The sequence below is a fragment of the Rissa tridactyla genome, chromosome 15, assembly GCF_028500815.1.
Source record: "Rissa tridactyla isolate bRisTri1 chromosome 15, bRisTri1.patW.cur.20221130, whole genome shotgun sequence".
In the NCBI taxonomy this organism is placed as follows: Eukaryota; Metazoa; Chordata; class Aves; order Charadriiformes; family Laridae; genus Rissa; species Rissa tridactyla.
The window spans coordinates 12,299,704-12,327,012 of record NC_071480.1 but is presented as its reverse complement, the minus strand read 5'-3'; the positions used below and the strand labels follow the sequence as shown (position 1 = coordinate 12,327,012).

At 68.1% G+C, this 27,309-nt stretch overlaps 2 protein-coding genes across 9 annotated transcripts in view; one reads left to right on the top strand and one right to left on the bottom strand.

Annotated features, from left to right (window-relative positions):
• The first annotated feature begins 999 nt into the window (after nt 1-999).
• AATK (apoptosis associated tyrosine kinase) lies at nt 1,000-24,441 on the top strand. Of its 3 annotated transcripts, XR_008469417.1 has the most exons (16): nt 1,000-1,093; nt 12,129-12,262; nt 13,500-13,641; nt 14,508-14,587; nt 14,716-14,834; nt 15,342-15,429; nt 15,619-15,752; nt 16,458-16,542; nt 17,329-17,450; nt 17,617-17,766; nt 17,869-21,025; nt 21,161-21,308; nt 21,399-21,635; nt 21,820-22,033; nt 22,875-22,963; nt 24,365-24,441. XR_008469417.1 is itself a non-coding variant. In XM_054221704.1 (14 exons), exons 1-14 carry the CDS (start codon nt 1,009-1,011, stop codon nt 21,846-21,848), a joined length of 4,710 nt encoding a protein of 1,569 aa, XP_054077679.1. In that variant the 5' UTR covers nt 1,000-1,008; the 3' UTR covers nt 21,849-22,196. The 3 variants fall into 3 exon arrangements, 2 of the variants coding, with proteins under 2 accessions (XP_054077679.1, XP_054077680.1); XM_054221704.1 differs by lacking the exons at nt 22,875-22,963; nt 24,365-24,441 and having other exon boundaries at nt 21,820-22,196; XM_054221705.1 differs by lacking the exons at nt 1,000-1,093; nt 12,129-12,262; nt 22,875-22,963; nt 24,365-24,441 and adding an exon at nt 13,007-13,251 and having other exon boundaries at nt 21,820-22,196.
• Nucleotides 23,953-27,309, bottom strand: part of BAIAP2 (BAR/IMD domain containing adaptor protein 2) — a 47,900-nt gene continuing 44,543 nt past the window's right edge. For 2 of the 6 annotated variants that reach the window (XM_054221711.1, XM_054221710.1), the window contains one exon: nt 23,953-26,034. In XM_054221711.1, the coding sequence (XP_054077686.1) occupies nt 25,965-26,034 (70 nt within the window). In that variant the 3' untranslated portion in view covers nt 23,953-25,964. The remainder of the gene's footprint in view (nt 26,035-27,309) is intronic. The other 4 variants (XM_054221714.1, XM_054221707.1, XM_054221709.1 and 1 more) reach the window with 2 other exon arrangements.

The following is a 27,309-nucleotide window of genomic DNA, read 5'->3' as shown; positions in this document are numbered from 1 at the left end:
GGAGGGCGCAGTCCCATGTGCCAGGGCTGTGGTATCAAGCGCACGAGGCCGAGCTGTGGGCCTCGCCGTGGGGCAGCCCCCCAGCCTGACAGGGACCCCATGCTGCGCCTGGCCTGGCTGCCTTCGTGAGGGGCTGCGGAGGGGCTTTGCTCCTCCCATCCCGGGCTGGGTCTGGGGGCTGCGGGGCTGAGGCCGTGCTGGTGCACGGGGCTGTGGGTGCAGAGATGTGGGGTGCTGGGGTGTCCAGCCAGGGCATGAGGTTGGAGCGTGGGGTGTGGGTAGGGTTGGCTGGGGGACAAGGGGTGGCAGAGCCACCCATACAGTCCCTGGTCTCCACCCCTGGCCCATCCTCATCCCTGGCCCATCTTCATCCCTGGTCCCATCCCCATCCCTGGTCCCCATCCCCAGTCCTGTCCCTCGTCCCATCCCTGTCCTCATCCCCAGTCCCATCCCCGGTCCTATCGCCTGTCCTGTCCCTAGTCCCATCCCCATCCCCGGTCCCGTCCCCAGCCCTGTCTCCATCCCTGTCCTCATTCCCGGTCCCATCCTCGTCCTTATCCCTGTTCCTGTCCCTGGTGCCATCCCCGGTCCCATCTCCATCCCCGGTCCCATCCCTGCTCCCGGGAAGCCGGCGGTGCCCGGGGCAGGCCAGCACCCGAACATCTCCGCGGGACCGGGGGGTGTCAGCCCCTCGGGGGGTCCCGTCCCCGCTCCGGCAGGGGGTCCCGGTGGGTCCCGTCCGGGCCGCGCGGGGGCGGCGGCGGCGCGTCCCGGTGGGAGCGGCGGGTCCCGGTACGGGCCCGGGGCTGCGGCTCCGCCACCTGCCGCCCCCCCGCTCCCCGTCCCCGCTCCTCAGCGGCGGCGGCGGCGCGGCCCCTCCCCGGGGCACGGGGCGCGGGGCCGCGGCGGCCGCCATGGAGGAGGAGCCGCCGCCGCCGCCGCCGCCGCCGTGCCCAGCGCGGGGCCAGCGGCAGCCGGCGGCCGTGAGGCTCCCGCCGCCGCCGCGCCATGGGCCGCCTCGCCGCCGCCGCCGCTGCCATGTCGGCCGCCTTCCTGAGCCCCAGCCTTGCCTTCAGCTCCCACTTCGACCCCGGTGAGTGCCGCAGCCCCCGACGAGCCCCCCGCGCCCCCGCCGCCGCCCTCGGGGGTCCCTCCCGGGCAGCCCCCCCCCCCCCCGGGCTTCGGCACCGGCCGCCCGCCCCGGGGCACCGCGCCGGGGGGGAGGCGTCCCCTCGCCCCCGTGGCCCTGAAATGTCACTTTCGGGGGGGTGGGCGGCCGAACCCCCTTTGCCGCGGTGGCGGGACCGCTGCCGCAGCCCGGCGGCATTTTGTCCCCCCGGGCTGGAGCGTGCGGAGGAATCCCGGGGGCTGCGCTGCCTCCGAAGGCTGGAAAAGGGATAAAACCGGCGGGGATAATGGTGATGGGGAGAGGGAGGAAGGGGGTGCCCGGGGCTGAGCCCCCAGCTGCCTGGGATGCCTGCTTGCCCGCCGGCTGGTGGTGGCCCCTTGGGCTAGGAGAGCCGGGGGGCTCGGTGGGGGGCCGGGGGCCGGGGAGCGGGAGTTTTGGGGTGCAGGCGGTTACGTAAGGCGCCGTGCTACGGCCTCGTCCGCACCGCAGCTGCAGGGAGATGCTGCAGACGCGGGAGCAGAGCAGGGGCTGGCTTTTGTGTGGTGCGTGTTTTGGGGCTGCCGCAGCAGCAGCAGCAGCCTCCCCCTCTCTCCTCTCCTCTCCTCTCCGCCTTGGCTCCTCGGCTGCCCACCGCCGGCAGCCGCCTCTCGCCTCGCCTCCCTCCCTCCCGCTGCGGCGATGGCACCCGCTCCGGGCACCGGGGACCCCTGGCATGTGGGACCCGCTGCCCGCGGGGACGTCCGGCAGGGTTGGCAGCGCGCTCGGCACTGGCTCTTTGTTTACCAAACCAGGGAAAACGCGTGTCAGGGTCCGGCAGCCAAGCAGCGGTGCCGCGGCTCCCGCGCCTCTCCCGTCGCCTCCTCCATCACCGCCAAGGAGGAGAAGCGTTGCCCGTGCCGGAGGCTCTGGCTGTCGGTGCCGGGCTCCTGGTCCCCCCGTCCTTCCCCGCACGCCTGGCCCTGGCGGCTGCGGACGGTCTGAGTCCGTGGAGGGATTTGAAAATGAGCCAACGCCAGGACTCACCAAACCGCGTCCCCGTTGCCGGAGACTTTGTTCCCAGCCCGCTCGGCATTGATTTCCGTTCAGGAGGAAACCTCTTTATTTGCATCTTAAATGTGGTAGCGCTGGGAACGGAGCCGTGTTTACTGTCCTCAGCCTCCGGTGTGATTTTTCTCTGGGTTTTTGTGAGGCGCCCCATTTGCCACGCTAATCCCGTCAAACCTGGGGATTTGCGGGGCACGTTTGATTTAAAAATCCTTCTGTGAGGAGGTTTCCATCGCTGCCCATCGCCGTGCTGCCACGCAGCCGGGCCCGAGGCTCGGCCACTGCTGTGCGGCTGCCGCCCACGGGCACTGGCAGGGAGAGGAATTAAAGGGGGGAACAAACCATATTCTCTGTTTCATGGCTTTGTTGATTTTGCCCGTTTGGCAGCACCTCCTGCCTGTGCGCTGTCACCGGCTGCCCACGCCAGCCTGATTTCCCCAGGGTTTGCTTGTGCCGGCGTGGAAGAGGAGGAAGGGCTTTGCGGGGCTCGGTGGCACGTTGACACCATGGCCAGGGAACGGGAGAGCCGCGGGGGGCTCCGGCTCCACGAGGGGAGGGGAGCAGAGACGCTGCCAGCCCTGTGTCCCTGCATCCCTGTGGGAGCGATGGTGGGAAGCCGCAGCCGCCGGAGCCGGGCTGTGGGCTGAGCTGGCAACGGGGACCCGTGGCAGCGGTGTCACCTGGGATGGAGGTGCCGAAGGGATGTGCCAACCGCAGCAGCCCATCTCCCGCCTCAGTTGCTGTTTTTGGTGAGGCTGCTCGGCTCAGCCGTCAGATGTGCCCGCGCCGGCATGCACCGCTTGGGGGATGCGCTTGCTGCCGGCGCCGGTGGCTCCGGGGAGGGGTCCCAGCCCAGCGGCCTCGTGGTTCCCGTCTTGCTTCGCCCATCCGCAGGCCAGACCCGGAGATGCTCCCGTGTGGTGCACGGAGCACCAGAGCACCATCAGACCACCGACCGCCCCGCCGGTGAGAGGCACCATCATGCTGCCTCCCCCGAGCCTGGAGCCCCCATCCCCTGGGCATCCCGTGGGAATTGGGTGCCCGCTCCCTGCCCTGGAAGCGCCATGACCTGCGACAGCGCGGCCGAGCAGGTGCCATGTGGAGGCACCGGGCAGAAGTGCCGCGTCCCCTGTGTCACCTGGGTGGGCAGCGCTTTGCTTTGGGGTCAACATCGTCCTGTCCTCTCGCAGTGAAGCCGATGGCAGCTGCTCGGGGACACGGGGATGTCTCACCCCGCTGCCTGCCCTGCCCGCTCCCAGCCTGCACTTCCCCATCTCAGACCCAGGAGCGCATTTTGAAATCGTGAGAAACATCCTCTCTCCCCCACCTGTTTCTTCTTCCTCTTTTTTTCCTCCCCGCTGCTGCCCCGGCCCTTCTCCCCATCCCGTGGCAGCCAGCAAAGTGTCACCAGCTGCCGGTGGCTGCGGTGTCACCGCTCCCTGCTCCGGTTGTGGGACCCTGTGTGTTTGGAGGGGTTCATGTGCCAGGGCTCAAGGCCCTGGGGAGGGATGGGGGGGCTGAGGCTGAGGGAGGGTGAGGAGTCCCTCCAGCCCCGTGTTTTCGGTCCTGGCTGGCACGTGCTGCCATCCTCTGCCCCAGGCCACGCGGCAGCAACAGCTCGGCGAGTGCTGGTGCCCTGCGTCCGGCATCACCACCCACTCCTGGCACAGGGATGGGAAAGGACTTGGGGCACCGGGGTGGCAAAGGGGCCGTAGCACCCGGGAGGACCCTGGCAGCCCAAACCCAGGGCTGGGCACCCCGCATGCTCCCACCCTGCTGCCAGCCGTGCCGCTGGCTGCCGGCGATGCTGGGGGAGGACAGGAGGAAGGTGCTGCTGGGGCTGGATGCAAAGGGGGGATTTGGGGCAGGGAGGTGGGAGCTTTTTGGGTGGGGGATGAAGGTGGCGGCTGTGGGGTGGCGTGATGCCCTGCGCAGCCGGGGCAGCACCGTAGCCGGTGTCCCCCCTCACCAAAGGGGTGGTGCATGGAGGTGTCTGTCTGTCCGGCAGCAGGTGCCGGCACACGGGCAGGGGGGTGAGTCGTGGTGCCTGCGGGGTTGCCGGGGGTGGGCAGCGGCGGCGGGGTGGCGTGTGGCAAGCCCCCGGCCCCGGTACAGCCTGGCAGCTGGGCTGCCGCGGGAAATGGCGTTGGCGCAGCGCTGCAGTGCAGCAGGGCAGCTGGGTCCCGCTCAGCGGGGGGGACGGATCCAGGCAGCCGGCAGTGCCGCTCCCCCGGGGGTGCCGCTGTGCTCCCCCCTGCTCCCCTCCTTCCCTCCCTCCGCGTGTCGCTCCCTCCCCGCTCCCCCGCCCCGAGCACACGGGCGATTGCGTTCTGGATGGCGATACGGATCCCTGTCAAAGCCAATTAGGAGAAATTAATACACCGGGGTTGAAAGGGCTCCGTGCTCCTGGGGGGGGTGTGTGGGCTGTGACTCACGGGCTCCCTGCCCAGTGCTCCGTGGGACACCATGTGCTGGAGCGGCCCACGGGCTCTGCCCGCCCCGATGCTGTGTATTCCCGGCTGGAGCAGGGCTCCGGCACCCGTCTCACCGTGCCGCACAGCCTGCCCGGCCCGAGCCTCGCCATGCTGGCAGCACTGGGGGATGTGGGGCAGAGCTGGCACCGCCAAGGTGCTGCCCATCCCAGGGCTGCGCCGTGCCCCTGCACGCATGGCCGCATCCTTCCCCTGGCACCAGGGGTCTGCTTTTACCTGGGGGAGGCTGCATCCAGCCAGGGGGGCTACATTTAGGCATGGGCCTGCCCAGTCTGCAGCCAGGGCAGGAGAGTGGGCGACTCGCCCTTCCCAGGTTTTTCCTTGCTCCTGTTACGCCGCTTCGCCATCCCGGTGATTCCCTGGGGCTGGAAAATCCCCGCCAGGTCAGGCAGCTCCTGTGCTCGGGTCAAAGGGGCTGTTGGGCCACTCTCGTTCCGCGGCTGAGCCTGTTTCTGCCCCGTGTCGCATCGACCCGGCGAGCGCGGAGGTGCTGGGGTGGAGGGATGGGCATCCCGGCCGTGCCCTGCAGCCCCTCGAGGGCTCTGCCTGTCTCCGGCTGCTCCTGCCCCGGCAAACGCCCCGGGATGTCCCTGGTGGGGCCCGTCAGGGTGGGCTGAGCCAGAGGGACCGTGCGGGGACATGGCATGGGACAGCGGGCTGGGGCAGCCATGAGGAGGGTGACGGTGCTGGCACGGAGAGGAGCCGAGCCGTGCTGACTCAGCGTGACCGGTGGCAGGAAAATAAATCTCCTCTGGGCATTAATCCCCCTGACAGCCCGGGGAAGTGGCGGCGGAGCGTGCTGCGTGGCCGTCTTAGGGCAATTACTGCCATAATATTGTTTGCCATGGGCTGAGCTCTGAGATCCAGCCCAGCCTGCCCTAACGGTCAGGGACACGGGGGGGATGAGCAGCACCCCGGGGTGCTCTGGAGCTGGTGCACGGCTCATGGTGGTGCGCAGGGCTGGTCGAGGGACGGAGGGGACGCAGGGCTGGTGGGCGTGCAAGGGCTCAGCACCGGAGGAAGGGGGAGCAGATCCAGGATTTCCTGCAGAGCCATCGTCCCCCGTCCCGGGACAGAGGCAGCGAGTGTCGGGGGGGGGTCCCCGCTTCCCGTCCCTTCCCATCCCAGCCACGGATGGCATCCTCCTCCGCAGCCTGGTGCCAGCAGCCATGTTAAAGCAGTTTGTTTTAATTACTGGAGCGAAGGAAAATTCCAGAGTAGGCAAACGCAATAAATGAAGCAGCGCTGCCCGCCTGGCTGGGCAGGGGCCGGCTCTCCCATGGGTGCTCCCAGGTTTCCGTCCCGGCTGTGCCGGGGTGTCCTGCTGCCGGGCCACCGCATCGGCCTCCACGGCCCTTCACCTTCCCCCAATACCTGCGAGGTTGGGGGCTCCCCACCGGTGCTCGCCCGCTCCGCAGCTGCGGTGGCTGCGCCCCAGGTGGGTGTTTGGGAGCAGGAATGGGACCTGCTCCCACCCTTGGGCCATCCCCACCGCCATCGATAAGGCAAAGTAAGGGGTTTTGTGGGCTCCCCGCTCTGTGTTCCCATGCGCGTGGGTGATTTGGGTGCCGTGGGGCTGGCTGGGAGCCGGCGTGGTGCAGAGGGGTGCCAGGCTGGCTGGTGCCCAGCATCCCCCCCAGTTCATGCCCCGAGCATCCTTGACGCTGAGCCCCGCTCCGTGCCGTGGGCTGGAGCAGCCGCGGTCTGGGCTGTGCCAGGGCTGCGGTGAGGGACGCCCTGAGAGCTGCCCGGGAGCGGGGGGGTCTCCCAGCGCCCACCCGGGTGATGCCCATGGAGCATCCCCCTGCCCGCTCTCGCCCGCCTCCTGCGCGGGGCCCTGCTCCTCCGCTGTGGAGCCGAAGCGTCTCGTTTCATAACGCCGACGAGCATTTCTGATAAAAATAGGCTGCCCCGCTCCACGCTGCCTCTCTCACGCCGTTACGTAAACGCTGCCTCGTCTCGGCCGATGCCGCATGCTGCCGGCGGTGGGACCGCGGTGCCGGGCTCCTCGGCAGCCCCGGCTGCTGGCACCCATCCCGTCACGGGGCTGCCGGGGCCCTTGGGGTGGACGCTCCCCCCCCCTTCCCCAGGCACGAAGGGCCGAGGTCGCTCCTTGTCCCTCGGGGGGGACGAGGATTTGCCGCGATGCAGCCGTAGCATCCCTGCCGGCGTGGGAGGCTTCACAGCACCCGCTTCAGACCCGAGGCAAGACGATTTGGTTTAAATAATCAATTGAGTCTTGCTTGGCATGCTTTTTTGTGTACTATTATTTTCTCAGAAAATGGAGAAAGTTGATGGTGGCTGGGCTGTGTCGGCTGGAAACCCGGCTCTGCAGCAGGGCAGGCTTTGATGGAGGAACTCGATTTTTTTTTAATTTTTTTTTTTTTGTTTCTAATCAGGCTGACACGGTTGGTGTGCGCACAACAATGATGCGGCTTGGCCTGTACTTATTACAGGCCTAATTTTTATTTCATCACGTTAGAAAATGATGGATGATCTTTTTTTTTTTTTATTTTCCATCTAATTATTTTTTTACTGCTAATTCATCCCAAGATGATAAAACCAGAATTAAGAGGCAAGAATCAATCCTTTTAAAATACTTCTGCGTTGGTTAAATAAGCCCACATTAAAAGATACATAAGGAGAGCAGATTAACAAGGCGTGCCTTGCATTTAAAATTAACCGATCTATTAATCACCGGAGAGGTTGCCCAAATGGCTCTGGCTGTTTCTGGTGGGAGAAGGTCTCCAGGGCTGGGGGGTGCAGGGGGCTGTTTCCTCACGCCCCAGCCGCTGCGAGGGGATGTGCGGCTCCCACGGCGTCTCAGCAGAGGATGCTGCGGGTACCGGCTCCATGCTGGGCTCCCGGGTGGCACCGGGGGGTAGTGCCAGCCCCGACCCTGCTCCCCGTTCCTGGCTGCTCCCGTGGCAGGAGGGATCCGGGCTCAGGGAGGCAGCAGCCGGAGCCATCCTGCTTTTTCCTTGGTGCCTCAGTTTCCCTCCGGAGCTGCAGACAGGCTGCGAGGAGCAGCCTCGCCGTTGCATGCTAAATGGCAGCGGATGGTTTCGTGCCGCCTGGGTGCGTGTGGGTGAGCAGAGCGCTCGGCCTGTGGGGTGTAAAATTGCTTTCCTGGAAGCTGCCCATGGACCTGGGGATTAACGCGTTACCGGGGCTGTGGCTGTGCTGGGAGAGCTGCCGGGGCAGGGCAGCGTTGAGCCCGTGCCTGGAGGTGCCCAAGGGGCCTGCGCGTTCGGATCCTGCCCTGCTCCCTGCCCAAATCCTGCCCGAATCCTGCCCTGCTCCCTGCCCGAATCCTGCCCAGCTCCCTGCCCGAATCCTGCCCGAATCCTCCTCTGCTCCCTGCCCGAATCCTGCCCTGCTCCCTGCCCAGCTCCCTGCCTAAATCCTGCTCTGCTCCCTGCCCAGCTCCCTGCCTGAATCCTGCCCTGCTCCCTGCCCAGCTCCCTGCCTAAATCCTGCTCTGCTCCCTGCCCGAATCCTGCCCAAATCCTGCCCTGCTCCCTGCCCAAATTCTGCCCTGCTTCCTAATGAAATCCAGCCTCTCCCGGCTGGGCACCTGCCGCACGGTGCTGCAGCCTGGCGCAGGGGGTGCACGCTGGGGTGCAGGGCCCGGCAGGTTCGTGGGGTGGGGTGGGGTGGGAGCCGTGGGTGGGGGGGCGAAGGGGCAGGGGGAGATGCGCAGCCCATGCCCCCGATGCGCTGGAGCATCCCTCGCCTCCCGACGCCCCTCACCGCGCCGTGCGGCCCCGGGGGCAGCCACCCTCTGTGCATTACCGATGGGGAAACTGAGGCAGGGGCCCGTGGCGTGCAGCAGGTCCTGCAGCGAGAGGCCAGGCGGGCGCAGGGGGTCTCGCCGTGCCGTACCCCGCGCCCCACGGCTCCGGCCTGTGTCCTGCCCGCTGGGGGCGGGCGCTGGGCGGCCCCCGCCGTGCCCGGGCGCTGGGCAGGAGGCGGCCGCCGCTCGGCCGTGGCGGGTGCCGGGAGCCCCGTGCTGCCGGCGGGCGCTGCGGGAGCCCCGGGCTCGTCCCTTCCGCACACGTCAGCCGCCGCCGGCGGGCCCCGCGCTGCGCCGGGAACGGCGGCCGCAGCATCGCCCATGGCCGGCGGGGCGGCCGCGGGCACCCGGCGAACGTGAGTCAGCAAAGGGACGGGCTGAGCTCGGCGGCCGCAGCGTCGGGAACCCGCCCCGGGGACCCCCCCCCCCCCGCCCTGCCCCGGGACCCCCCCCGCCTTTTCCCGCCCCCGTCAGGGACCGGCGTTCGGGGCTGGGACCGGGGCTGGGCGGGCACCGCCGAAGGCTGGGGGGGTCGGGCAGCGCTGGGCAGGGTCTGTCTGCGGCAGGGGATGCGGGGGCAGCTCCGGGGGGGTGGGAGGGCAGTGCGTGGTCCTGCTGCACCCTCATACACCCCCAGACACCCCACTGCATCCCTCTGCAGCCTCATACACCCCACTGCATCCCCCTGCACCCCGCTGCACCCTGATACGCCCCATTGCACCCCGCTGCATCCCGCTGCACCCCACTGCACCTGACTGCACCCTGATGCGCCCCACTGCATCCCTCTGCACCCCGCTACACCCCGCTGCACCCCGCTGCATCCTGCTGCACCCATGTACATCCCACTGCATGCACCCCTCTGCATCCCGCTGCACCCCACTGCACCCCACAGGGCTGGCCGGGGCGAGGGGTCGGTGTTGCCTGGCTTGCACGCAGCCGCCGGCGTGTGCCTGGCCCGCTGCCGGGTGGGTCACTGGCCGGGGCCAGCCCTGGGTGCTGCCTGAGTGATGCAGCAGTGTCTGCTGGCCAGGCTGGGGGATGCACCGAGCTGGCCGTTCTCAGCCTGACCCCCGTGGCGGTGGGGGGAGCACTGCAGAGCAGCAGCTGGAAGAGTCCCATGGGACCCCTATGGCTGGGGGGGCGGGCAGGGTTGTGGCGGTGCCGGGCAGGGCTGTGTAGGGGTCCCTGCCCTCCTGGGGTGGTGAACTCCCCCCATCTGTTCTATCCTGGCGCCTGTGCCAGCGTGGTGTGCAGGGCTTGGCTGTGGGGCGCTGCCCCCCCAGCACTGCCACCGTGCTGCCTGCACCCACCTGCACCTCGGCTCGGGCCGGCTCCGAGCACCCTGGCCTTAACCCGGAGGCCATCGCGGCGGGCGGGCGTCCGAGCAGGCTGCCAGGGAGCGGCTCAGGGCTGGCACCGGGTGCCAGGGCAGGAGGAGGGCATGGAGCCGGTACCAGGGGACCCTGCTCCTGGGAGAGCGGGGGGCAGAGCCTCAGGGAGGGGTGCAGTATGCCATGGGACCCCCGGCTTCTCTTGAGAGCCCTGGGGTCCCTCGCACCGCATGCGGCCGGCCCTGCACCTCGGTGCTCCCTGTGCCCCAGTGTTCCTTGTGTCCCGGTGCTCCCTGTGTCCTGGTGCTCCGACAGCTGTTGCTGCAGGTGCATTCAGCCTGTTTTTTGGGAGCATTCAGCCTCTGAAATGATGCCACATTTCCCATCGCCATACCAAACGCCTGTGCTGTGTTATGGGGAAGGGCAGGACTTGCTTGCCCGGGCAGCCGGACGGTGGTGGTGGGTCGTGGTGGTGGTGCCCCTGCCCCGGTGCGGTGCCCTGCCCGGGCTGGGCTGGTCACGGCTCCCAGGTGGCTGGTTGTACAGGTGGGGAAACTGAGGCAGGACCAGCCAGAGCTCACAGGCCCCTTGGTTTGGAGAGTGGTTCATTTGCAAAGCTGCAGTTCCCGGTGGCCAAGGGGCAGCTCAGCTGACGGTCCCCGTTGGAAAGGCTTCTGTTGCCGCGCTCTGCTCCCCGTCGGCGTTCAAAAGGCTCTTTTCAGTGAGTCATTTTCTCTCTTGCTGTCCCACTATCCAGGGAAAATGGTGACATTCGCGGTACAAAGTGTGTTCACCATGGAAACCATCTGAAAGGAGGGGGAACGCCAACCCTCCGCTCCTCCCAGGTTCGGCTTTGCATCCACGAGCCTTAGAAGATGGCTCTGGAGCTCCTTCGCAGGCACCGGCAAGGAGTTTGGTGTGGCCTGGGCTGTGCCGGAGCAGGGGGGCCGGTGCATCCGCTGACCACCGTGCCAGGAGCCAGGGTGCTCCGTGCCGGGCAGTGCCTGGGAGCAGCCGTGCGCTGCTGGGTCCCGCGGGGGTGGCAGGACCTTCCCCCAGCCCCTCTGTGCCCTTCAGGGGCTGTTCTCAAGGACACACGGGAGCTGGCAGCGCGGTGTTGAGCCTCGGCGTGGGCGGCAGTGGAGGGGCAGCGTGGTCAGGGTGCAGGGCTGGTGATGGGGTGATGTACCACGGTCCGTGCGCGGGAGCCCTGTGTGTGCCATGAGCATCCTGGAGGGGCTCGGCACCGCGCTCTGTGCTGTGGGGAGAGACCGCGGCGCTGGACGGGGGTTTGGGCCGGGGGGTTATGGCTGGCACCTGTCCCAGCCCCGATGTCCCGTGGGGAGGGCATCATGCTGGGCACCGTGGGGCTGCATGTGGGTCCCCGGCGAGGCCGGCTCCGCTGGCAGCACCGTGGCCTTCCGGCTTCCTCCCACCACAATCGCGCCGGTTGTTTGGGCAGGCTCTGGGCAGAATAGTAATGTGGCAGCTGCAGCCGGCGGTAGGGGCCTGGCAGGGACTGGCAGCTGATCCCCAGCCGCCACCGTGCTCCCTGCCACCACGAGGGGACAGGCAGCCATGGCGCAGGCTGGAGCGGGGCGATGGGTGCCGGATTTGGGGTGTGCTGGTGCCTGGAGGGTGCGGTGCCCAGCTGGGAGCAGCAGCAGCAGCCCCATCCCTATGCCCGGTGGCCCCGGCTCCGGAGCCGTTGTGGGGCTGGGGGCAGGAGCTGCGGTTTCGCAGCGGTACTTGCAGGCGGGACGGTGCGGGGCAGGGCCAGGGCTGTCGGTGTCGGCGGGAGCAGGACCGGGGGGCTCCCGCAGCGCTGGGGGATCCCTGGGGGATCTCATCTCTGAGCTCCGCGGACGGGATGGGGCAGGAGCTGGCTCTGCCCAGGCACTGGGGACCAGCTTCCCGTCATCCCGGCTCCCGCAGGTGCAGCATCCGTACCTGCCAGAGGGCAAAGCTGGGGGCCAGGGCTCTGCTGGGCGGGGGTACCTGGGAGCCCCAGCCAGTACAGCCCCCCTCCACGGGGTGTCATTGCCACCCTGCATCTGTGGGGACTCGGTCCCCCGTCCCCCTCCCCCGCTGGCTGCTGGCAGGGTCCTGCCTCGGCTCTGGGGTCCCTCCTGGGCTCCCCACCCGTCTTGGCTGCGAGCTGAGCCAGCAAAGGGGGCACAGTGGTGTCGAGACCCCTGCTCCCCCTGAGTGCTCCCCACCCAAGTCCCAATGTGCCCCCGCATGCTGCGACCCCCACCCGGGCAGGACCCCCCCGCTGCATCCTCATCCCTCCCCGGACCCCCTGCCCTGAGCCCGAGCCCCTCCTGTCCCTGCAGACGGCACCCCCCTTAGCGAGCTCTCCTGGTCCTCCTCGCTGGCCGTCGTGGCTGTTTCCTTCTCGGGGCTCTTCACCTTCATCTTCCTCATGTTGGCCTGCCTGTGCTGCAAGAAGGGGGACATTGGCTTCAAGGTGAGCTGGGGACACGGTGGGTGGGGGTCTCCCCAGGCCGGACTTGCCCTGGGACTTGGCGGGGCTTCTCCCTGGGAGCCCAGTGAAGGATGGGGGTGCCCGGCGGATCCGGGTGCAGGATGTGTCCCCGGCTCAGGATAGCATTGCTCAGGGGGAGCTCAGCCCCCTGCCTGCACCCCAGGGTGCTGCCAGGGCTCAGCATCACTCTGGGACGTATCCTGACCCAGCCAGGATTCCCCACTCTGCACAGAGCCGGGATGCTGTGGGGCTCAGCATCACTGTGGGGCATATCCTGACCCAGCCAAGCTCCTTATTCTGCGGAGATGGGATGCTGTGGGACTCAGCATCACTGTGAGACATATCCTGACCCAGCCAAGCTCCTTGCTCTGCAGAGCACGGACGCTGCAGGGCTCAGCATCACTGGGGGTCATATCCTGACCCATCTGGCCTCCCAGCTCTGCACAGCCTGGATGCTGCAGTGCTCAGCATCTCTGCGGGCCGTATCCTGACCCATCCTGGCTCCCGTCTCTGTGCGGGGCCAGGTCACGGCATGGTTAAGGGCCGCGGCGGTCCCACCCGTACGCCCCCGGGGGTGGGAGGCACCCTGACCTCACAGGCACAGAATGTGCCGAGAAACGGTTTTTCCCTAATTGCTGGGATTTTTGTGGAGGCTTGTGGCGCCCGCAGCAGGAGGGGGGTCAGGCAGGGAGGGGGACACGCCGGGCTGTTGTGTAACGGGTCCCACACCGGCCGCAGCACCTCGCCACGCTGGAGGGGAACAATGAGCCCACGCCTGCCCCCGCACGCGTTATATAGGGGTGCACGGCCGGGGCCGGCTGCTGCCCGTGTGCGCTGGGCCGCGGCGCGTGGCTCCGGTGGGGTTGGCAGCACCATGAGGCAGGGCTGGGCAGGCCACCATGCTCACCATCGCCTACCTGCTCGCCCGGGCGGCTTTCAGGAGCTGGGGGCTGTCCGGGCGGCGCAGCCAGGTAACAGGATGGGGTGCCAGGGCGGTGGGGAGTGGGTGCCTGCCCCAGGGTCATCCTGGGGGGGGGGTTGGTCTGCTGTCAGGGTGCAGGCAGGGCTGTGCGGTGGGAGGGTGTGATATCGGGGTCTCCCCGGGGTGAGCGGGGCGGCGGGCAGAGGGGGTGTGAGGGGCGGGCTGCCGGCAGCGCGGAACCCACGGGGTCAGTTCTCTCTGCTCGGGGTGTGCCCCCCTACGCGCCCCCCGGCCCAGGAGTTTGAGAACGCCGAGGGGGACGACTACGTGACGGAGCTCTCGGCCCAGGGCTCGCCCGCCCCCCAGCATGGCCCCGAGGTCTACGTGCTGCCCCTCACCAAGGTCTCCTTGCCCATGGCCAAGCAGCCGGGGCGCTCAGGTAAGCCGGGGTGATGGTCCATGTGGGACCCATGAGCACCATGGGTGGGGGTCCCACATCTCCGGGCTGGGGCGGGGGGCGGGTGAGGATGGTGGGTCCCGCCTGCTAAGGAGGGATGGCCCCAGCAGAGCCCCAGTTCTGGCAGGAGCAGCTCCTGGGCAGGGGACAGGCAGCTGAGGTCCCTGGGGAGCGCTGCCACCGTCCCTCTGCGCAAGGGTCCCTGGTGGCCTGTCCCCAACCCTGAGCACAGCACCGCTGGGGTGGGACAGGACACGGGTGCCCCAAACTGTGACACCCATGAGCCCCAGTCTCGCATAAACAAGCCGGTGAGTGGGAGAGGAATGTGGGGGGTGCCCGGCCGCGGCCCCCCACCTCCCACCCGCCCAGCATCGCTCCCCGGCCCAGAGAATGGCAGCAGTGTGGCGGGGCTGGCGCGGCGCGGGGCGGCGCAGCCCAACAATGGCCCCATTGCTGCCCTCCCTTGGCATGGGCACCCGAGGGGCAGGACCTGCGCTGGGGGGGGGCCGGGAAGGGGCTAAATGCCAGAGCTCCCACTGGGTTCGGCTTTGCTCTCCCTGGTCCCCGAGGAGAAGAAGGGGCAGGGAGCCAGCTTGCTGCTGCCACCTAATTTGGGGATACCCCATGTCCCCCAACCGGCATGGCTGCAGGAGGATGCTTGGACAGGAGGATGCACCTGCAGGGTGCCTGGGGATGGCTGCAGTGGGGGCTGCTCCGGAGCCCCCCGGGGAAGAGCAAGGCCTGGCACTGGGTGGCACGGTGGGGATGCAGGGGCTGGGTGGGGACCGGGGGGTAACGCGGGCGGCGGGCAGGAGGGCGCGCAGGCAGCGGGATGTGCTCTGTTACAGTGCAGCTCCTCAAGTCGGCGGACCTGGGGCGGCAGAGCCTGCTCTACCTGAAGGAGATCGGGCACGGCTGGTTCGGCAAGGTGAGCGGCAGGTCCCCCAGCGACACCCCGGTGGGATGCTGGCGGCGGGGACCGGGCTGTGCGAGGGCTTGGGGTGAGGATGGGGCGCATGGTGAGGATGGAGAGGACGAGCCTGTCCCTCGCCCCAGGTGTTCCTGGGGGAGGTGAACTCGGGCATCAGCAGCACCCAGGTGGTGGTGAAGGAGCTGAAGGCGAGCGCCAGTGTGCAGGACCAGATGCAGTTCCTGGAGGAAGCGCAGCCCTACAGGTACGTCTGGGGTCCCTCTGCGGTGCCGCTGCTGCCGGGAGCGGGGATGCTGTTGGACGGTGCTCGGTCGCCTCCATACCATGTTCGGCTGCCGGGCAGAGCCATGGCTGCCCCGTGGAGGTGCCCGGCCGAGCTCTCCGGGCAGCATGGCTCTGTCCCAGCCCCATCACTCGTCTGCCTGGGGCTCATTGCAGCAGGACAAGGGCCGTGCCGGGAGCTGCTGGCCATGGCGCGGGAGCAGTGGGCTGCGGTGAGGTCATGGGCAGAGCGGGGCCGAGGGTGGGGGGGGGGCGCGGAGCTTCTCCCTGCCCCAGCAGAGCCGAACAAGTGTCCCTTTGTGGCGTGTCCCGGGGTGCTGGGACGTGCTGGTACCCGCTCCCAGCAGCCCCCGCGCTGGCCCCCAGCGCAGCGGCAGGAGGCAGGGAGATGGTTCCCAGGGGGCTGCCACCGTTCCCCTGTCCTGGCCAGCGCGATGCCGACGTGCCCCCATTGCTCTGCCCCGCACAGGGCCCTCCAGCACACCAACCTGCTGCAGTGCCTGGCCCAGTGCGCCGAGGTCACCCCGTACCTGCTGGTGATGGAGTTCTGCCCGCTGGTGAGTCCCCCGTGTCCCCTGCACCCCAGGGTGCTGCCGTGGGGTCAGGCTGTGAGCTCTGGCCGCGCGGTACCGCGAGGGGACGGCGGGGCTGCAGGCAGGGCAGGGTGCACGGCAGCGCTGTGTCCTGCTGGGCACAGCAGAGCCCCTTGGCTCGCCAGGGAGGGTGACGGTGGCACTGCCCTGCAGGGTGACCTGAAGGGGTACCTGCGGAGCTGTCGGGGGGCCGAGGCCATGACCCCGGACCCGCTGACCCTGCAGAGGATGGCGTGCGAGGTGGCCTGCGGCGTCCTCCACCTGCACAGGAACAACTACATCCACAGGTAGGCTGGCCTGGTGCACTGGGCGGGGGGAATCAGGGTGTCCAGCAGCAAGAAGACCCCAGGATGCCGGCGTTCCCGCCCCACTGCTGCTCCTCCTGCCCAACAATATCCTGGTGCTGAGTGAGTTGCAGATGGAGACTCCAGCATCAGTGATTTTGTTGAGGAGGGGGTGCACTGCCATCGGGGGCCACCGGACCTTCCCCACCCGAGCCAGGCTCTGCCAGTGGGTGCCCACGAGGGTGCCCAGTGCTGTGGTTGGGGGGACATGGGGTCCCTGACTGTACCGGAGAGGACTTTCCTACGGGCATGCCGGCCTCGGTGGGCTCTGTCCCGTCTGTGCAACCCCTCTGGGGCTGGAGCAGCAGCTCGGGAACCCGGCCCCAAGCCAGGGCTCACATTGCCTGGGGACACCTGCTTTCTGCTTGGCTCAGCGTGTGATGGATGGACGGATGGATGGACGGAAGCGCAGCTGGAGCTGCGCAGGCATTCCTGCTGTGCATTTGGTGGCTGGTTATCGGCACGCCCAGCGTTCGGCAGCGAGACCGCTGGCCCTGCCGCTGCGCAGCGTCCCGCTCCCACCGCCAGCCGCGGCACTGCCGGGGGGGGGGCGGTCCCCGAGCACAGACCCTTGGCCCCTGGGCAGTGGGTGTCCCCCTGCCCACCGCGGCAGCGGTGACAGCAGCAGAGCGGGGTTTGCTTTGGCAGCGACCTGGCCCTGCGGAACTGCCTGCTCACCGCAGACCTGACCGTCAAGATCGGAGACTATGGGCTCTCGCACTGCAAGTACAAAGTAAGGCTGGTTGGGGGGAGGAGGGGGCTGGGGGCTGCGCGTCGGGACCCCACGGTACACACACATACACGCACACACTCTGCACCGAGCCCTGCACCCCCCCCCCCCCCACCCGCCACGCACGCATCTCCCCTCCCCAGCGGTGCCATGGCAGCCCCCCGGCCCCTGGGCTTTGCTGGGGCAGTGGGGGGCGTGCTGTCCCGCAGACCACCCTGCGAGGGACTGTCTGTGCCCCAGGACTGGGCTGGCCCCCCAGGCTTGGCCCCCCCAGGCCGACAGCTCCCCCTGAGCATGAAGCAGGGGGTTTGCTCCCCCCGAGTGCCCTGGCCCCCTGCCCAGCGAGGCGCGATGCAGCCGGGGCTCCCCGTTACTGCCTGGGCTGGCCCGGACATGCCCCTCTGCCAGGGCCAGGTCCCTGCAGGCAGCTGCCTGCACGTTGGCGTGGGGGCTGTCTGTCCGTCCTGCCTGCTCGCAGGGAGGCTGGGGGAGGCTGTGGGGCTGGAGGGGGCTCAGGATGGGGAGATGGGGGAAGCGGGCGGAAGGATGCACTGGGAGGTAGAAAGGAGAGACGGGTACGGGAGGAGCGGAGGACGGGGCTGGGGGCTTGGGCAGAGGGAGCAGAGCACGTGCCGGAGGGGGGGATCGGGGACTTGGGGTGCAGCAATGGGGTGGCTGGGGAGGGCAGGGGGGGTGGTGGGGCCGGGGACAGCTTTTGCTGCGGTGCGGCCAGTCCCTTACGTGTAGGTTTGACGTTCTCTTCTCGTACTGACCCTGCATACTTGGCAGGACGACTACTTCGTGACGGCCGACCAGCTGTGGGTGCCGCTGCGCTGGATCGCACCCGAGCTCATCGACGAAGTGCACGGCAACCTGCTCATCGTGGACCAGACCAAGTCCAGCAACGTCTGGTGAGCAGGGGCTGGGGGGCACAGGGGGGCTGCTGCCCAGGTGGGGGTGCAGAGGGAGGAGTCTGCGATCAGCAGGACGCAGCAGGGTGGATTGTTTTTGGGGCCGCTGGCCGGTAGCGGGGTTGGGGTCTCCCCATGTCCCCCCAGCATCCCACCCTGCCCGCAGGTCACTGGGCGTCACCATCTGGGAGCTGTTTGAGCTGGGCAGCCAGCCCTACGACCACTACTCCGACCGGCAAGTGCTCGCCTACGCCATCAAGGAGCAGCAGCTCAAGCTGCCCAAGCCCCAGCTGAAGCTGTCGCTGTCGGAGCGCTGGTGAGGACCCGGGCCGGGCTGCGGCCGCATCCTGCCCCTTCCCTCTCCCTGTCCCCAGGCGGGTGGGGGGCCGGGGCTGACCCCCGCCCCTCGCCGCGGCAGGTACGAGGTGATGCAGTTCTGCTGGCTGCAGCCGGAGCAGCGCCCGACGGCGGAGGAGGTGCACCTCCTGCTCTCCTACCTCTGCGCCAAAGGGGCGACGGAGGCAGAGGAAGAGTTCGAGAAGCGCTGGAACTCCATGAAGCCCAACGGCAGCGCCAGCGCCAGCCACCACGGTGCCGAGCTCTCCTCCTTCCCGCTGCTGGAGCAGTTCTCGGCCGACGGCTTCCCCTCGGACGGGGACGACATCCTCACCGTCATGGAGACCAGCCACGGCCTCAATTTCGAGTACAAGTGGGAGCACACCAAGACAGAGCACTTCCAGGCGCCCCTGGGGTCCCTGAGCCCCAGCAGTGCCGCCCGCTACCACGACCTCTACTACCCGGCCACAACCGCGGGGCACCTGAGCCTGGGGGTCTCACCCTCCTGCTACGAGTGCAAGCCACCGGGCTGCCCTGGCTTGCCGGCGCCCAGCGTGGTGCCCATCCTGGGCGCCCACAGCCCCTCGCTCGGCAGCGAGTACTACATCCGCATCGAGGGGCCCGGGGAGGGCAGCGCTGAGCTGGACTACGCCATGTGCGCCTACAGCCCCGCGGGCGAGCGGGGGTCCCCGCGCCCCCCGTCCTGCTGGAGAGCACAGGGTGCCCGCAACGGCAGCACCTACGACTCCGACAGCAGCCCCACCGTCTCCCTCAGCATGGAGCCGCTGCTGGGCCACGCGCCGGCGGGCGAGGGCTCCTGGGAATGCGCCGAGTACTACCCCTACCCCTGCCAGGGGCAGGAGCCGCGGGGCTACGAGCCATCCCCTAGCCACGGGGCCGAGGGCTACCTGCTGGAGGAGGAGCCCCCCCAGCCGGGCAGCCAGGACTGGCCCGTCCCTGGTTTCCAGCCCAGCATCTTCGCCGACCCGCTGGGCGTCTCCCCGTCGGTGAACTGCGCCTACAGCCCCCGGGGGTACGGGGAGCCGCGGGCAGCCCCGCCGGGCGGGTGGCCGCCAGGGCAGAGCGGGGCCCGGCCGGACTGCGTGGCGCTGGAGCTGGGTGAGGACAGCCCCCCCGGAGCCCCCCGCCCGCAGGGTGCGAGCCCCCCAGCTCAGCGGCACCCCTGGGCCTCCAACAGCTCCTCCAACAACAACATCGGCAGCGGCAGCCCCGTGGCCCGTGAGCCCCCGGCCGGCGACAGCTGGTGCTACCGCCGCATGATCACCTTCCGCGGGCTGATGGCCAAGCCGCTGGGCACCGTGCCACGCGGCCAGCCCCAGCTTGGGGGGTCCCCGCCGGGCCACAACTTCCGCCGCCCGCGGCAGGATCAGGCCCCTGGCACCGCCGGCGGCTCCTCCTCCCCGTGCCGCTCGCCCTCCCCACGGCGTCAGGCCTGGCACAGCCGTGACTCATCAACCTCCGGCCGCTCGCAGGCAGCAGCGCTGGCTGGCAGCCCTGCCACGCCGTGGGGCCCCGGCACGGCCCTGCCAGCCGGAGCGGGGGCCCAGCACGATGCCTGCCCGGACGAGAGCGTGGAGGGGAGCAGCCCTGCCCGCAGCCCGCTGCCCAACGCCGCGGCTGCACCGGGGACGGGGGAAGCCACCCCCATGGCCAGCACCGCCACCGCGAACCCTGACCCCCCCGCGGAGCCCGGCGTAGATGGCGCCCAGCCTGCGCCGGAGGCCTCCGAGGCAGCCGCGCCGGTGCCCGGGGAGGCTGTTGCTGAGAGCGGTGCGTGTGCTGCCGGCGATGCGGACCGGACACCGGACAAGACCTTCTCCAGCGCCAGCTTCCCCAGCGTGGACGAGGGGAGCGATGAGGACACAGCGGAGCTGACCTCCGGCGTCTTCACCGACTTCTCCGGGGACTATACGGAGCGGGTGGAGACGGCCCCGGCGTTCAAGTCCCTGCAGAAGCAGGTGGGGACACCGGACTCCCTGGAGTCGCTGGACATCCCCTCCACAGCCAGCTCCTGCGAGGTCTTCAGCCCCACTGCCTTCGTCCCCGCCGGCCAGCCCAAGGCGCTCGACAGCGGCTACGACACCGAGAACAACGAGTCCCCCGAGTTTGTCCTCAAAGAGCCCCACGAGCCCCGAGAGCCGGAGGCATTCAGCCAGCTGGGGAAGCTGCCCCCGGGGCTGCCGGGGGGTGACAGTGAGGGTCCGGCACCCGAAACACGGCTCTCCACCTCCCTTGGGGCTGAACTGCACAGCCTGGCCGAGAAGAACCCCTACCGCGACTCTGCCTACTTTTCTGACTACGACGCCGAGGCCGAGCGTGGCCCCAAGGATGAGGAGGACAGCGATGGGTCCCGGACCCCGGAGGCAGAGGAGGGTCCCCGACCCCCCATGCAGGACCTGGAGCAAGCCTCCACGCCGGGAGAGGACCCTCTGCATCCCCCGGGGGCACCCGGCAGCCCCCCGGCAGCGCCTGGCGTTGCGGTGGCAGCGGACACGCCAGTGCCGGGGGATTTGGTGGGGGACTGGCGGGGGGCAGAGGCGGGGAACACGCCGGCCCCCACGGCGCCTGGCACCGAGCAGCGACCCGCCGGCACGGGGCTGGTGCCGGGCAGCTCCCCGCGCCCCGACGCAGATGCCTGTCCGCCGGGCTCTGTGCCACCCAAGACTTTCTTCTTGACCCCGGTGCTGGTGAGCCCCGGGGAGTCGGCGCCCATCGGAGGGACCCGTGTGCCCGAGGGTGTCCCCGGACTTGGGGAAGCTGCTGCTGGGGGCGAACAGACTGTGTCCCCCGCGCCGGGACTTGGGGAGCCGGGGCTGCCACCAGAGGGGACTGGGGTGGGTGATGCGCCCGGGGGTCCCAGCACGCTGCTACCGGGGAGTGAGTCACCTCCGGGCCTCTCCCCGCTCCCGTCCCCCCGGGAGCCGCGGCCGGCCGCCCCTGAGCGCCGTGAGGAGCCCGAGGAGGAGGAGGAGGACACGGAGGACAGCGATGAGTCGGACGAGGAGCTGCGCTGCTACAACATCCAGGAGCAAAGTGAGGAGAGTGAGGAGGAGCCGGCGGCTGTGCCCATCGTGGTGGCCGAGAGCCAGAGCAGCAGGAACCTGCGCAGTCTCCTCAAGATGCCCAGCCTGCTCTCCGAGGCCTTCTGCGAGGACCTGGAGCGCAAGAAGAAGGCCGTCTCCTTCTACGATGACGTTACCATCTACCTCTTCGACCAGGTGGGTGGCCATAGGGTGGGCAGAGGTGGGCTCTGGGCACGGCCCCGGGGTGTTTTAGGATGCCGGGGACTGGTGGGAGCCACCTCCAGGCATGGCTCCACCAAAGGTCCCTTCCCGCCTGTCCTCCTTGCGCAGGAAAGCCCCACACGGGAGCTGGCTGAGCAGAGCTTCCCGGAGCCACCCCAGCCTTCGGGGCAGCCCCCCGCTAGCGGCAGCCCCCCCAGCCCAGCGGACAGGCTGGGCGCCTCGGATGACTCCTCAGACGGCAACGCCTCGGAAGAGAGTAAGGGTCTGGGGGGGTCATGGGGGGCCACGGTGGGACAGGCTGGGGTGACCCCCACAGTGGGCTCAGCCTCCTCGCTCCGTGTTGCAGGTGGTGGCTTTGAGTGGGACGACGACTTTCCGCTCATGCCGGTGAAGCCGTCCCTGGTGGCCTCGCTGACGGGGACACCGGCAGAGCCCGACCCGGCCGTGCCTGCGCTGCCCGCGCTGGTGCCGGTGCAGAAGCAGGTGCTGCCCATCCAGTTCTCCCGGTTCACGGTTTCACCCGCCCCGGTGTCCCGGTTCTCCATCACCCACGTCTCCGACTCGGACATGGACTCCATAGGAGGTGAGTCCCGGGTTCCCCTGCCATCCCGGCGGGTCCATCCCCTGGTGCCAGCCGCCGTGGGAGGCTGTGGGAGCATGTGGGACACCTTGCCCTTGTGCCCCACGGGATGGTCCCCCTTCCAAAGGGCCGGGTGTCCGGCGGGAGCGCTGGCAACCCCCTCACACCACGTCTCCGCTCGTTGCAGGCAGCAGCGAAGACGGTGACCGGGAGTGAGCCATCCGGGACGCCGGCCGGGCATCGTCCCGGCACCGGCGCGGCAGAGGACGGCGGGGCCGGGAGCGGGGGCTGGCCGTGGGCTGCCAGACCGCGCTCCGGATTTTTTTAGGCAGATTTTTATCGGAAGGAGCTCGTTTGCTGCTGCGAGCGGGAGCGGGGCCGGCGCGGGCCGGGGCCAGGCGGTGGGTGACGGCCATGCGTGTGTGTGCGTGTGCGGGTGGCTGTGTGTGCGCGTGTATGGATAGACACATATATATATATAGACATATATATATATATATAAAAATTATAGCATTTAAAGGGTAGTGCCCTGACCTTGCTAACATTTGCAGAGTGTCCCCCCCCCCTCCCAGTGATGTCCCCCCCCACCTTGGCTTCTTGCCCATGTGTGCTCCCCGAGGTGGTGTTTGTCCCCCCACCCCCCTGTGCTGTCCCCCCCCCGACCCTGGGCTGTGCACCTTGCTGCCGGCAGCCCCACACGGAGGCTTGGCCGCCCCACGTCACCCCGAGTGCGCCCGCTCCCCACGGCTCTCGTGCCTCCGCGCCTGGGGGGGCAGCACGGCTTGGCAGGGGGGGCTGGGGCGGGGAGCTCCCCCCTCCCTGGCTTTTTGGGGATCAGTCCCTGCCCGGCGAGGGACCCCGAGGGCTGGTGGGACCCCTGCCCCGCTGCAGCGGGGAGCGGCATGGGGAAAGCTGAGGGGGGGGTCCCAGCTGCCCCCATGCAGGGCAGCCCCCAGGAACCCACTGACCGGACTATTTTTGTATTTAAAGAAAAGGATTAAAAAAAACAAAAAACAAACCCCAAACCCACCCTAAAAAAAACAAAACTTGCTCTCAACTGAATCCACATTGATGCGATTTTAAGTTATTGCTGCCAAAGAGACATAATGAGTCGGGGGGGGGGCGGGGGGGAAGGTGCTCGCGGTTCTTCGTTGGGTTTTTTTTGTTTGTTTGTGGTTTTTTTTTTGGTTTTTTTTTTTTTTTTTAATTCATTTGAGGCTTAGGATAATTGTGCAATTCCAGCTTCCAGAAGGAAATGGAAGTAAGCGGAGCTGAGCGAAACCTTGAAATCAGGGCTGGTTCCTTTTGGGGTCTATAGACCAAACCCTGAGGTGAGAAATGCCACCCACCCCCCCCCACCCCCCGCCGCCAGACCCTCCCCTGGCCCCCCTCGCCCCCAGCCCCATGTCCCACAGCCCTGGCTGGCTCCTGCCGCCCGTGCACGTGTGGCGAGGGCACACGTCCTCGTACACGGACACACACGCACGGACACACACGCACACGCACATGCACCCATGTGGGACCGGGCTGGTGCCGGGGGTGGGGGGGGGGCGGTTTCTGCTCCCCGCTGGGGCACGGTGCCGCAGGATGAGCCCGTCCCCATCCCGGCACAGCTCCGGCACCGCCGCGCTGCCGGGGCCCAGTCTGGTGCCAGGTGCAGGCATCCATGTCCTCACCCACCCAGCTGAGCCCCTTTGAGTCGTCCTGGGTGCCCCCCCTCTCCAGGGGACAGCCAGGGTCCCAGAGCTGGGGCTGGGGGTGTCCCCAGCTTCAGCCCCAAAATCCAGAGCGGCTGTGCCTGCCCCGAACCCCCCCAGCAGCCAGTCGCTGATTGCAGTTATTGCTTTATTTAAGTGTTTTATTTAAGCTGCAACCTGGCTTGTAAACCACCCCCCCCGCCATGTCCCCCCTGTCCCTGACCCTGTCACACACACACACCCCCCCCGCCCCCCGCACTGCCCCTGCAAGCTCGTTGCTGACACGGGGTGCAGCACCCCTGGGCGGTGGGGGGGTGTGTGTGGGGGGTGCACCCTGTGCAGGAGCGGGCTGTGCCCGAGGGGGTGCCCTTCCCGCAACCCACCCCCCCCAACCCGCCCCCCCCCCCCCCAGCTTTCCGCCACATTGCGGGGGTGCTTCGCTCAGCGTTGTTGGGGGGGGGGGGGGGGGAGGGAGACGGTTCTCGCCCCCTTCCCCAGGCGCCTCCCCCGCTCCCCCCTCGCACCCAGGGCGGTGGGATGCTGGTCCTGCCCCCCTCCCCCCCCCCCGCCAGCCGCCGGGTTTGGTCTATGGCGCCGCAGGTCCCTGCCTCTGGAGGGCAGCATGAGGACAGAGCTGTGTCTTGGATTATTATTATTTTTTTTTTTTAATAGAAAGGCTAATTATTACATTGTCTATATTTTATCAATACGGGTCATAACTGCTGTATTTTTTATCAGTGCTGATTTCCATACAGCTCCCAGCATGTGTGTCAAAATATCATCGGGCCAATAATAAAGTTTTTAAAATATCTTAAGCCGTTTCTTGCCCAGCTCATTGCCCGGCAGCTGCCAGCGTCAGCCCGGGCTGGGACTGGGACTGGGGGCTCGGGCCGGAGACCAGCGACGCTCCGGGGCCAGGCCATGCCTCTGGCCAAGGAACACACTGGGGCTGGGAGGGGTTTTGGGGGAGGGGGGGGGGTGGGGGCGGATTTTATTGTGCATAAATTACTTTTTCTCATTAAAAAATTATTCCAGGTTACATCTTGCAGGTGCCACCAAGCCAGAAGGTGCAGCGAAGCCTCGGGGGCTGGCTGGAGCCCGGGGTGGCTGCCCGAGGGTCCTGGGCTGGGCGGGGGGGCGGCAGCCCCTGGGCATGGGGCTGGAAGAGGACAACGCTGGTCCGGTGGCTGAGGGGACGCCAGGCTTGCCTCCACCCCAGGCTGTGACGCCCGCAGCCCTCTCCCACCCCCAGCGGAGCGCTTCCCTTCGCCCCTGCCCTGTCTGGATGCCCCCCATCCATCTGCTCCGGCCCCGGAGAGAAGGAAGCGGCACGTCGAGCAGAGACCCCCAACCCCTGCGCGCAGCCAGGGCGGTTGCAGGAGAAGCCGCTTTCCTATGGCGGAGCCACAAAAACCATCGGCGGGGCCACTGCAGCAATGAGCATCTGACGGGGACAGAGCCCTGCCTGCACGGAGCCCACCGGCAGCGACCCCCGTGCCCGGGGCTCGGAGCGCAGCAAGACACCTGCTGGACAGGCTGCGGTGCACTAGCCATTAAACCGTGCGAAATGACAAATACAACGGAAAAGGCGAAAGCTCCCAGGGCGCTGCGCCCCACGCTGCCTGCCACGCAACCGCTCGCCCACGGGAGAGGCAGTTCCTGCCCCAAAAACCCCTTCTCCCCGTGTCCATAGCAGGGGTGCGACTGGCAGCAGCCGGGAGCTGCAGGAATGGCCCAGGAGCCGTCTCGCTCTGGGGCACAAACCCCGACAATAAGTTTAGCAAGTGTATATATTTATATTTATCTCTATCTATCTCTTTCTCTCATGCAGCCCTAGTAATAGAGGAAGAGCAAGCAGCCAAGCAAGAGGTCTGGACTGGAGAGCCTGTCTGAGGGGAAGCCCCCCCCTTCAACCGCTGGGCACCCCAAGGCACGCTTAAACAGAGCCCTCGCCTCCAAAAGTGTGTTTTCTAGCTTATATTTTACAGCAGTACCGTAATACCCTACTATATACAGAGACCTGGCCCTGCAGGAGCTCTGGGAGCGGAGCCGTCCCCGTCCCCGCGGGGGCTGCAGTGCCGGCATCCCACTGCCTCCAGCCCAGGGTGGGCGGCCGGGGTCTCGCAGGAGCCTGGGAGCTGCCTACAGCTCCCAGCACCCCCATGGCTCGCACGGGCGATCTGGGCTACCCTGCCTGTCCCAGGGGTCCCTCCCGGCCGGGCAGGGGGCAGTGGGGGGAGTGTCTCCCCTCTGCCATTGCCGTCCCACCCCGTCCCACGCTGGAGAGCCGTTTTCCAGCCGAGGCCATTCTCCCAACCCTGGCGAGCTGCTGCTAAGCCTAGAAGCAAACCCGGCTATGGGACACGCTGGGAGCACGCAGGGGACTGCCATTGCACTAGTTCTGTGCGGGCACAGGAGAGGTGATGGGGCAGCGGTGTGACCCTCTGCCACCCAGGGGAATGAGCTGGGTCTAGAGAAGTGAGAACTAGGGCACTAGCTTTAGCCTTTGGCTTTCGAAGTAGCAGGATTAAATAAACTTCGCCTAAAAATGAAGTCCTGGAAAGCTGGACATGCAGCGGCGAGGAGGAGGAGGCGGCGAGCGCCGCGTGGCACGGCGGGCACCGGGGGTCCCAGATCAGCTGATGAGCGGAGCTGAGCGGTCGTTCGTCACTGTTGGCTTCAGCTGGACGTTGGCAAAGGGGTTTCTGCAGAGAAAGAGGAAGGCAGAGTTCAGCAGGAGGGATGGCGGCAGCGGGGCCGGCGAGGACAGGGCACCGGCACAGTGAGCAGCCACCGGGCGGGACCCCCAAAAGCTTTTGCTGCAGAGCCAGGGAAGCTCCGCCGGCTGCCACCAGCCCCGTCCCCTCCACCCACCCGGGGTCAGCAGCATTTGGGAAGGGGTTAAAGCTGGAAATGCTCTGCCCTGGGGCCGAGCTGCCCCCCACTCCTCCGCTTCTTTCTCAGTTACAGCCGTGGTGGATGTAAGAGAGGAGCCGGCACGTGGGATGTTCTCCCACCTTGCCTTCCAGCAGGCCTAAAGCTGGGGCTGCCAAAGTGGGTGGGGGGGGCCAGGGATGGAGAAGCTGCTCCAGTCCCCCAGGCTGGGCTCGAGCCGTTACCACACACAGGAGCACCCCGAGATCACCCGGCTCCGCACCGTGCCGCTGCGGGGGAACGGGGGGGCTATGGCTCCCTGTCTGCCAGGGGATGCGTGGGGCCCCCCCCGGCCAAGAGCAGAGCTTGCAGCTCCGTGTTGGCTGGGGATCCTTTAAAGCAGCTGAATATCCGAGAGGCAGAGTGTGGGGAGAGGAAGGGCGCCCGGAGGAGCTTGGCAGGGCCACGAGCCCCAGCAGAGCCCAGCTCCCGGCAGCCCGGCCCAGCGAGCCGACGGGCTGACCCGGGCTTTTACCTACCTGGGGTGTCCCCAGTGCTGTCCCACTGCCACCAGCGATGGCAGCGCTTCCCGTGGCCAGCCCATTGCTGTGCACAGCGTCTGCAAATGCGCAGCCCTGGCATGCACAGGTCCTGCGTCCGGGACGGGGGACAAGGGCTGCTGTGACACGGGGAGCACCCTCACCTGCCCCGAGGAGGTCCCCCCCGTCCCCTGCTGGCAGGACGGGCAGGATGTATCACCCAGAGGGGGGGTGCAGGCAGCCATGGGGACACCACTGACTGCCCATGGTGCACAGCCACCCTGGGCTACCCAGAGCCAAATGGGTCAAGCCTGGACCGGGCACAGCGGCCAAGGGAGCTGCAGAGCCCCCCTGTAGCCCCTTGCCCACCCTGCACCCCCCGTCCCCCACCTCTCCTGCCTGCAGCCCCCCACAGCCCCTGCCTCTCCTGCCTGCCGCCAGCCCTTCCTCTGCCCCAGCCCTCCCCCAGGGAGCTGCCCGAACCCTCTCCTTCCTGCAAACGGAGGCAATGGCCGTGCGGCTGCGGCAGTGAGCCCCACTCGGCCCCGGCGCTGCCACATCCCCGCA

Excerpts from the sequence above, each read along its gene's own strand:
- AATK (XM_054221704.1), top strand. The coding sequence starts at position 1,009 with ATGGGCCGCCTCGCCGCCGCCGCCGCTGCCATGTCGGCCGCCTTCCTG. Across the intron at positions 14,835-15,341 it reads GAGGAAGCGCAGCCCTACAG|GGCCCTCCAGCACACCAACC; the intron begins GTACGTCTGGGG and ends TGCCCCGCACAG. Across the intron at positions 21,026-21,160 it reads CCATCTACCTCTTCGACCAG|GAAAGCCCCACACGGGAGCT; the intron begins GTGGGTGGCCAT and ends CTCCTTGCGCAG.